General features: G+C 55.3%; 1 protein-coding gene across 1 annotated transcript; it reads left to right on the forward strand.

The window, feature by feature from the left end:
- The first annotated feature begins 200 nt into the window (after window positions 1-200).
- Window positions 201-2,603, forward strand: LOC105700767 (transcription factor HES-1-like). The gene is made up of 3 exons (XM_012426922.1): window positions 201-293; window positions 458-553; window positions 1,431-2,603. The coding sequence occupies exons 1-3, from the start codon at window positions 201-203 to the stop codon at window positions 2,601-2,603; spliced, it is 1,362 nt and encodes a 453-aa protein (XP_012282345.1).
- Window positions 2,604-10,360: the final 7,757 nt, after the last annotated feature.

Raw genomic sequence — 10,360 nt, forward strand, 5'->3', positions numbered from 1 at the left:
GACTGCATCGGCATGCGGTCTTCGAATTCGAAAACGTCAAACAGTTACCTACGCAGCTCGGACCGGCCTGGTCGTCCGAATTTCGGCAATCTCGACTTTCCGAGCCCCTAACTCGATGACTCGCGTCTCGCTCGCCTAGTCACTGGTGTGTCGTTGCAGTTGACCCCGGTCATTTCCTCGCGGCCTCATTAAAGTGTCAAATGGTCGACTACTACGACCGCAACATGTCGGGCAGTGACGACGAATTCCAGCCCCACGTGCAACCCGGCATGACCAAGGCGGAATTGCGACGGGTAAAGAATATCCTAGAACCTTATCAAATGTCTAACGCATAGTACCCGACCTGCACCTCCTTCCTAAACCGTGTTTAGGAGATATCGATGCCTCGATATCCTCCAATTTATAGATAAATCGGTCCAAAAAGTGAAGTGCCGCCGATAACTTGAATCTCTTTCAGAGCAACAAGCCGATAATGGAAAAGCGACGTCGAGCAAGGATCAACCAATGTCTTGACGAGCTGAAGAGTCTGATTCTTGAGGCGATGAAAAAAGACGTAAGTATCGATCTAGCTGTTCCCAGTTTCGGCGGAATGTAGAGTTCGTTAGGGTCGATATCATTAATTGCGGGTGGGCGTTTCATCGAGAGTTTCATTCTGGGTGCCCAGTAGTGCCTAATGGCGAGTCAGAGGTAGCTGGACTGGGTATTGGGTTTTGTTTTAGCGTTTTAAGTGCCTGGCGTGGGAATGGCTCGCGGTCCGCAGTGGTCCCTTCCAACGTGTGCCCCTGGAGGCCTTCACAATGGCGTCCTCGATACAAAAGGAGTGCCTAAAAAAATGTCGAGTGAACCCATCATAATTACCTCCAAGGCCGTGGAACCCAATGACGCATGGGGAATCCGGGATCCCAAACGGGTTTCTGGAAGAAGTGCGGTTCGATAGTTGCTTTGAAAATTTCCTCGAGGTCCCATTTTTGGCTCTGGACAGTATCCGGAGCCTTTTGAAAATTATCTCTCCGAGTAACGAAATCCCGCGAGATCGATTTCCAAGACCCGCCGCGACGCCAGGCCTTGTTACCCCGGGCCCCTCGCACAGGTGACTTCCTGCTACCTGCTTTGGAGGCCTGAGTGGCCCCTTCACCTCCAGTAACGCCCCCCGCGTCCGTGGGAACCTCCAAAATGATTACTAAAAACTCATCTCGGGTTGCAGCCTCCCGCTGCAGACCGTATCATCTTTAAAGATCCGTCCGATCCTTGAGGAGCCCACAAGGGGTCGTGGGGTGAACCGGGTCTTTCATTTTCTTCTTTTTTTTTTTCGGCGGCAGCAGGTGCCTTTCCGCCCCAGGGGGAAAGCACCCCTGCGGGGGATGAATCCTTGCGGGGTGGGGTCTTCGACATCCTCGTTAAGGTGTTCTCACAGTGTCCTTCCTTTTCAGCCGTCCCGCCACTCGAAGCTGGAGAAGGCCGACATCTTGGAGATGACGGTGAAGCATCTTCAGACGGTCCAACGTCAGCAACTGACTGCAGCAGTGGCCACCGACCCCGCGGTTCTGACCAAATTCCGGACCGGCTTCTCAGAATGCGCAACCGAGGTCTCCCGCTACGTCAGCCACCTCGAAAACGTGGACCCCGCCGTGAAGCAGCGCCTGGTCTCGCACCTGAACAACTGCGTGAGCAACCTTCAGCAAATGGCGCCCTTCTATGGACACTATGTGCCGTATATTCCGGAGCGACTGTTCCCGGAAGTCAAGGTGGGGTTCCAGAGCGAGTACCAGAGCGGTGACGAGAACAACAACGGGAGTGCCAGGATCCAGATCCCCAGCGGGGTGCACCTGATCCCCAGCAGACTTCCCACGGGAGAGCTGGCCCTGCTAGTGCCCCAGTCGGCAGGGATCGCCGCGAACTTCCCGTTTTTTCCTCCAGCCAATGAGGCCTCCTCAAGGGTCGGCCAGTCTTCTGCGTTCACAGCCGTGACCAGATCTCATAGTCCTCTGGTCAGCCCTTCGACGTCCACCTCCAGCATCGGCGAAGACGGACCCCACTCGCCCGGTCATCGCCGGTTCAAGGCTCCCGATGGTTCATCGGGGAATAACTTCTCGTCTCCGGAAATGCAGCTCGCCAAGCAACTGCCACAATCTCCTGCACCTCCAGCTCCGATGGAGCCGAAACTTAGAGGTCTCGACTGCGTCCCTGCTGTGGCGGATGTTGCACCTGTGGGCGACGCGGTTGCGGCGTCCCCGACCCAGGCAACTCTTCACAGTCTGAGGCAACCTCTCACCGTCATCACGGATAAGAGTCAAAACAGGTCCACGATAGTTCCTGCCAAGAAGGAAGGGCTGAAGAGACACAGATCCGATGGCCTCTTGACCATTTCGGAGAAGAGGCTGAGGTTCGAGGCCGTAACCTCGACCACTACCCTGATGCCGCCCAGCAGGTCTTCATTGGCGAATGTCTCCCAGCACAGAGACCAAGACTCTGGGAAGGTCGTCGGTTCAGCTTCCTCGTCCTCGACTTCCTCTGCCTCGGTTTCGTCGACGACAAACGGGAATTGCAAGGGCCCCGAATTTCCATCGTCCACGGGAGTTGGCGACATGTGGAGGCCCTGGTGAAGACCCCAGAAAAAAAACGATGTCTTGCGTTCCTGTTTCTTGTTATTTCTATTGATAAGAGTCATGCTTGAATGACAGTGATCTCCTCCCCGGAGGAAAAGACCCGAGATGGTATTTCTATTGATCTCTATTAAATATATCAGGAGGAAAGGCTAGGTTAGTGGATCCTTGGTGGAGGATCCAGGTATGCCAAAGGTCGATTGGAAAACGCTTTCCTGGTGGACAATTTCTTACGCATTGTAACGTTAGGAGTCCTTGATCCATTGATATTGCTCATCGAGTAGCTTTAAGGCGCTTTGGTTTGATAATGTAAATATACCTGTAAATATACTCCATTTTTAAGTAATTGGAAGTACCCAGTTTCTGTTCATGTTCCCTCGTTACCGGGTAGAGGATATTCGATCCGCGCCTCCATATTTTTTAGTCGTCGCGGGACTCCGGGGTCCCGGGAACGCCAGAAAATGTCGGAGCTTTCCCGGGGAAGATTCAAAGGGGTCTTTTCAAAAGATACGTGCCATTCCGGACACCGTGCCGGGTGGTATGACGCGTAAAACGCTTAGCAGTTTTCGCCGTTGAAAACTCGTCGCGGTGCTTTATCCTTTTAAGAGGCGTTAAACGCGCTCGGGTTCATAAGCACGAGACTCCTCTTCTTCTTTTTCTCGATAAAGGAATAAAAAGAAAGAGCCAACGAGAATTTCAACCACCTGTTACACCGCGAAACCACCCTCGTACTCATCGACCGAGCGCATAACCTGATTTATCGACCGAGTTCGAGAAGTCTACCGAACGACCGCGACTCAGAAGGTTCCGATAAGTCGGCGAGAGTGACTTATCGACAAGGCGCCGATTTTCTTCGCCCTTTTTTACCCACCCTTTACGAAAACCCTTTTACAAACCCTTGCCATTCCCTTACAGACAATAATAACCCTTAAGAAAGCCCAGCATGCGAAAATTCACGTTAACCGATCATCACGAAACTAATGCTTCTGAGAGGAGATAAAACAACTGCCTCCGTGTGCAATTTGTCGATGCAAAAGTAACAAGAATGAGCGATCGCCTTTTTGTGCGACTCCGAGCAGATCTCAAAGTTTAAGTTTTCGCGAAGCGTCGCCATCTGACGGAGGGTCGTCGAAGCGCGTCCACTTTTATAGTTCGCGGGACGGCGACAAGATGGCGACACGAACTCGTGCCACAGGTGGCGGCACAGCCAAGGTTGTAAGGCGCGGTAATAAAACCGGCGATAAGATCTACTCAAGGTGGACTTGATTCTTAGGTGTATAAATGTGCCTTCAAAAGGAAGAAAAAAAGAAACTGTTCCCGTCGGTAGTAGCTTCTCTTACTCGGTAGTGGGTGGTTCCTCCGATGCGCAGTTCCTTATCGAAGTTCCAATTACTTCCATTCGGCACATTCCGACCGTACATGAATTTTCACAGCCCAAGTAACTTGCGCCATTATTATCATTACCAAGGATAATTAATCGGTTCACCTAGTCCGAATAAATTTCATCGGCCATCTCTAGGGTGGGTATCGACCATGTTTCTGCATATTTATTCTGCCTTGCCCTCTTAGGCTCATTAATAATAAATCCACCGCCACCGATCTACCGGCGTAGAGATTTCTGAAATAAAACCCTGTAAGTCGTTACCACTTATAGAGTTCTTTCAACGGCCTCGACGACGCTTGAGTAATTACCATGCCTGTTATATAGGGACGAACGCGCCCTTCAAGGCAGACCTGATCCTCGGTTAACTTCAGCTTAGATGGCTGGACAAATTCCTCCTGATCAGGCTAACGAAGTTCCTCAGTCAGCAGCGACGAGATGCGCGGGTACTTATCGGGAGTCAAGTGCGAGCCCTTTCTTGCGCATCGGGGGTATAAATAATTACCGTGGCGCGCGGCAATTACTATAAGTTATAGCGTAGCCGGTACAATTTGCAATGTCAAGACATAAACACCGCTACCGCTTACATTTGAATACATTAGTCGACGGAGGGCCGCGATTGGCTCTTCGAGACGAGGTGCCATGGGTGCACGCCCGTCCCCGTACGTGAGCTACGACCTGGCTGACGATTTTTATCGCGGAAGCGAGAGAGCCGATACGCGCGAACGCGATCGCCCCCCTAAAGTGGATCCGCGACGTTCGATTGATCTCGAAGGGTTTACGAGTCGCGTCTCCGGAGATACCTAATCTCGAGAAACGAGACTACTTTACGGGGGCCGGATACCGCGGAGAGACGTACGAGGCTCCTCTCCAGGAAACCGGGATCGGCACTGAATAAAGGACGGATGGATCAGCGACTTTGCGGATCCTCAGCACTCCGGAACAGCCGGGGGATTTTTGGCGACGCGATATTTTGACGGGAACTCGTCCGGCCCGCGGCCGCAGGCGCGGGGAGCTCGTGCGGCCGCCAGGCCATTTGCTCTGCGGTCTCTTGATTCCCAGCGACCAAATTTTCATCTGTACTCATTCAAGTTTTAATGTGTTTTTGCGGCATCGGTCATTCAAACTTAATCGGCGACCGGGTCCACGTCCCGTGCGCGCTCATGCGGCCAAATCGGCCGGGAGCGCTCTCCGCGACGGGGCGTATTAATTATAATTCTGGTCGGAGGAGCTGGGAGATGAGTCCGAATGCATCAAGGACATGTCGTCGGTTTACCGACGAATCTCGGTTTCATTCCCGCTCTGGTTTCCGTGAAAACGCGACCTCCCAGGATTTATGATCACCGCTGGACGTCCGGTTCAGCTCCCCAGGGATGAGACTTGACGAAGATGTTCCAAAAAGTGAAGACCAAGAAGAAGGCTCAGCAAGGCCGATTTCCCTCATCATTGATGGTCCAACTGAAGGTCTCTATGGACGGACAAGCCTAGATCGAGGTGCCGTTGACTAAAGTGGAGCTCGAAGGCAAAAGGGAAAACTCGAAGACGCCTGGAAAGCGAAAGTCGTCGCGGGAGGGTGCAACGTGGAAGGAAAGAAGAGGAGCCAAGTTCGCCAATCCGGGCACGCGCGGAGGGGTAGTAGAGGGAGAGGGTGGAGGTGTCGAAGCGCAGCCGAGGGAAAAGAGGGAAAAGAGCGAGTGGGTTGGGAACGGGACCCCAGGAAGAGCGAACGAGTCGACGGGCCGTGCGAGGTCTGCGAGAGGCCAGGAAAGAGCGGGCATGTTTTATTAAGTGGCCGCGCGCTTGGAAAAGCGCCGGGCAATTTTCAGGTGGTAAAGCGACTGCTGATAACGCGGCCAAGCGCGTCCGCGACGGAACTGCGAGGGTTTTTCCAAGCGAGGAAAAAGTTTTTCCCGGCCCCCGACCGCCTTAACCCCTCATGAGTGGAGACTATTCCCGAGCTTGGATTTTCTGGATCAACGCATAATTCAACGCGTTCTCCTTCGCGATACGACACCACCAAGGTGTTCCAATCTCCCCCGCGGCTGTATTCCGCAATCCGGTGGAATGCAGATATTATCGACACTTATCGACAATATTAGCTCATCGGCGTTCTCGGTGGACGCAGAGTCCCGGGATTAAATACCGATGTACGGACAAATGCAAGGGCTCCCGAATACGTAAAAAGGTACAGCAGCCTTGGTCCAGCGTTTAGGGGTCGACTCCATTCAAAAGATTGTGCAATCTTGCAAATGTCACGTCATTGGTCAACATTTGAAAGTCTTACGCGAAGTTGTCAATTACGCATAGGAAAGTTGATCGTATGAACTCCAGAATCGGGCCCCAGATCCCAACGTCGACGGGCTAAGTGTGCAGTCGCGGCAGGGTGGGGAAACCGGAGGACCCATAAAACGAGGCGGGGGCTTTTTTTGCGGAGAATCCTCTGGATGTACCCCGGAAAAGCGCAAAGCGTCCCCCTGGGAATCTGTCTCACGCGTCTCGAGCGCTCCGGCCATCTAGGCTTGCCCGGGCGTGGGCGGCTCGCCGGATGAAAATACCGAAGGACAATGGGAATACTAATGATTGATTGGATACGAAAAAGAATTATAATTGAAAAAAGCACGGAGGGGGAGTTAAAAAAACGAACTATCGGGAATAATATATCAATACCTATCGAAGCCACGCATACAAATGCGGCAGGCCGGGAGGTGGGCGGCGGCGAACGAAAGGCGGGCGGGAGGCCGGCGGGCGGGAATCCGGGGGTGGCGGGTCAGTGCGGCGCCCAGGGTGGGGACAACGTTCGGAAAGAGTAAAAAATATTACGCTCTCGCACTGGCGCCAACCCGCGGATGAAACGGGCACTAACCAATACCAGTAACGGAGCGCACAAAAGAACGGGGGACTCGTGTGCGAAAAACAGACTCGCGCGCGGTAACGGGCTCGTTGCTCGGATGGCGTTATAGCTTTTCGCGGGCGGTGCGGCCCGGGCCGCAGCGGTCCCGCACCCAGGCCGCTCGGCGGTGCCTTGCGAAAGCTGTGCGCGAGCCCCTAGGAGAGTGAGGGTAAGCGCGTTTAGCATTTGAAAAAAGCTCTCGCGGCCGGACCGCCTCCCTCCCCGAATCCATACAGCGGGCCGTGCGCAAACAAAAGGCCGCGTTTAGCATTAAAAAAGCACGCGAACCGCGCGCGCCCTCGCGTCGCGGCCGCCAGAAGTGCCGGACAAACGCATGCGGCATTAAAACAGGTCCGACGCGGTACGCGTTGCGTACCCCGGCCACGTAATCGCCGCGGACGCGCCTAGCCGCCTACGCCTGCTATACACGGGTTTACGAACACACGCGAGCCTCCGCTCCCCTCCCCGCCCCGGCCGCCCCAACACCCATCGATCGTGTTTGGGAACGCACTTCCTCTTTCCTTTTTTTCCCCTGTTTTTTTCGGACCGATTCCGGCGCCCCCCCTTCGGCCTGCAGCCAGCTCGGCCCGCCAATATAGGGAGCCCGGAGTGGGCGGCGGTGGGGTGGCCGGGCGGAATATTTACCGGACCATCGCCCAGGTTCCGGGTCCCCCGGGCACCCCCGGCTCCTGGACGCCGTCTTACGTGACCCTCGGTCGAGGCGTCGACCCCCCTCGCGTCGTTTTGGGGCTGGTCAGGGATGTATCGCCGAGCGGAAACAGCGAGGGCGGACTCTCGGAGACGAGGGTCGACGTCGATGGGAACCGGGTGCGGTTCGACGTCCGCAACGGCAGATCGCCGAGGTGCCGTCGACGTCGATGCGGCTCCTGGAAGTGCCCACCGGTTCCCGCGCTCCTTCTGGATAATTAAAAATAATCCCGAGACCCGTTCCCGGGCCCCTTCACGGCTCATTAAATCGACCATAAATTATGCATCGAAAATTGTAGGAGGGCTCCAAATATCAGACGGAGCGGGTGCACCGCGTTATAATAAGCAATTTGTAATCAAGAGCGGCCGTTCGGGCGTTAGTTAGTAAGAGCGACCCAACGCGAAACTCCCGTCCCGTCTGCAGTCGGTGGCGGGAGGCCCGCAAAAAGAATTGCAAATTGCAAATTAGCATTATGTCCCAGCCGGCTACTCGAATCGTTATTAACTCGAGCGAGGACGCTCGCCTCGTCTCCCGGACCAGCGGCCGTCTTTGTGCTACGGTGTCAGTCAGCCGCGGCCGCGTCGATCCGGGCGCGATCCGCATGCGGCGCGGCCGCGACCCGACGCGGCGCCCTCTCCAGCGGGCGGCGCTCCTGGCGGCCCGACGCCCGGACAAAGTGCCCACGCTTTATAGTCGCCCTAGGAACTCGAAAGCCAAAGGATCCGAAGAGATGATCACCCCACTTGGGGATGTGACCATCTTCCGGTCGTGGAGGAAAAGATCGACACATCTTGGGTGTCGGTCATCCCACTTAGGCCGCGACCTCGACCACTTTGACCATGCCCATGACCCCGGTGTCCAAAAAGGAGCGTCGCAGAGGCTTTCGGGACTTTGGGGCTACACGGCCGATTCCGGTGGACATCGCCGAATGGAATAGATGGACGGTGTCCCATGCCGAGCGATTCGGCGTGGCGGCCGGTATTACCGGCCACGCACACCTGTAATAAACGGAATTAGTAAAACAGCGAAGGGCTTTTAACGCGCCGCTTCTATTTCGACGTCCCAGCCTGGGAAGGCGCGGGAGGACGATATGACGAATGTACGAATGTACGAGAGCCCAGGGCGGATATTCCGCCCGGGCGGCTCCGCCACCTACTTACCGGGTCCGCCGAGCGCGAGATCTCGAAGAAACCTAATTAACTCCGCACTTCGGAATTAAATTATTTTTCCGCCGCTCCGAAAAAAAGAGCGTCGCGGGGAAGGAGGAGATAAAGCAACCGAGAGGGGGAGTAAAAAGTTGGCTGGAACTACTAGCAAACTACTTTTCAAGCTGCCCCCGCGGCTCGCCAAGATTATAATTAAAACGTCGCAGCGAGGGATAATAAATTAATGCATAATTAACATAGCTAATTATAATACCGTCTGAATTTTTCGTAACTTGAACTCTCAGGCGCCGAGGCTCGCATGCCGAGCGGCAGGGCAGCCTCGGTAATTTATGATCGGACATGAAAAATTACCGTCTCGGGGGGGTTTAATCATCCTCGGACCCCCCCGCCCGGCCTCGGCCGACTCCTCGTCCACCGCCCTCTTGGCCGAACTTAATTGCTTATCATAGTTCGCGCGCGAGGAGAGCCGGGAGGAGCCGGGCGACCCGATCGCGCCTCTTCTGCGAGGAAAGCGAAGATTAGGGGTATTAGCCCCGACCCTCCTCGATTCGCTCGTATATTTTCGGCCCGAAATGCGGTTCGAGCGGCCTCCACGCGGCGCTGCGCGCGGGGGCAGTCGGGACCGCGGCCGCGGCCAGTTCCGTTAGGATCGCCGAGGGGTTAACAAATGGACGCGGCATTGTCCGGAAAGTCGTCGATGGATGATCCCGGAAGGCAGGCTGGAAATGTGGCCCGCGTCCTAAGTGCGTTTCGCCCGGCGACCGTCCGCCCGGGCGGAGCGTCGTAAACGCAAACGCGTAGCAGCCATTTGTTCGCGTTATCCGAGCGAGCGCGCTCGGAGCACCGTACCGAAATGCAGACAAATGAGTTAAAAAACGCGGCCACGTCGGCCGCGATTTGACATTGTCGAAAGTTAATCGATGCCCGACGGCGCTCGGATCGGGCGGTCAGGGCGCGTGCGCGCCGTTTCGTCAATTTTTTAAAATTAAATCACTATCCGTCCTTGTTAAATGCGTTTCCCGAGCGTTCCCGGTGCCCTGGCTGGCGCCTAATGACGGACAGTTGCCGGCTAAAAAGTGTGTAAATCCGTGCGAAGCGCGCCCACCTACGTGGAACCCCCTCCCTCTCCCAATGGCGGCCCGATGCCGAGCCGATGCCGGCAAAGCCGGCTACCGGAATAAAAATAATGGCTCGAAATGCGCGGCCCGTGTCATTTTTTTCTATTAGTCCAAACTTACAAACCCCCGTTACGGCCGGAACGCCCGCCCCGGGCGGAATTGCGATTGCGGGGCTGCAATCGGCTCGCTCCCGCGAATCGCCGTGTTTGGAGAAGACTCGGTCGCCCTTGCGCAACATCGGCCAGGACTATCTTATTTGCATGGAATGTCGCAAATAGGGCGCGACTTTGCGCCAGAGGGACTTCTTGCGTCTCCGTAACCCCATCGGTCCCTGTATAGGAACCTTTTCCATCACCTCCCACCATGGACAACGCGGATGTCCGCGAGCTGGCTGGTCTCGTCATCCCTGGACCAGCAGGCCTCGTTCGTATGCGTAACGAAAAAACCGAAGCCCTACGCCGGCGTTTCGTTAGAGCGGACGAAACGTAGCTGC

Source organism: Orussus abietinus, unplaced genomic scaffold (assembly GCF_000612105.2).
Source record: "Orussus abietinus isolate OABI.00-Male unplaced genomic scaffold, Oabi_2.0 scaffold9, whole genome shotgun sequence".
In the NCBI taxonomy this organism is placed as follows: Eukaryota; Metazoa; Arthropoda; class Insecta; order Hymenoptera; family Orussidae; genus Orussus; species Orussus abietinus.

Bases quoted from the DNA above. Each gene is read 5' to 3' on its own strand.
- LOC105700767 (XM_012426922.1), top strand. From the start codon at position 201: ATGGTCGACTACTACGACCGCAACATGTCGGGCAGTGACGACGAATTC. The intron at 294-457 runs GTAAAGAATATC...AATCTCTTTCAG, and splicing joins CCAAGGCGGAATTGCGACGG to AGCAACAAGCCGATAATGGA. The intron at 554-1,430 runs GTAAGTATCGAT...CTTCCTTTTCAG, and splicing joins TTGAGGCGATGAAAAAAGAC to CCGTCCCGCCACTCGAAGCT.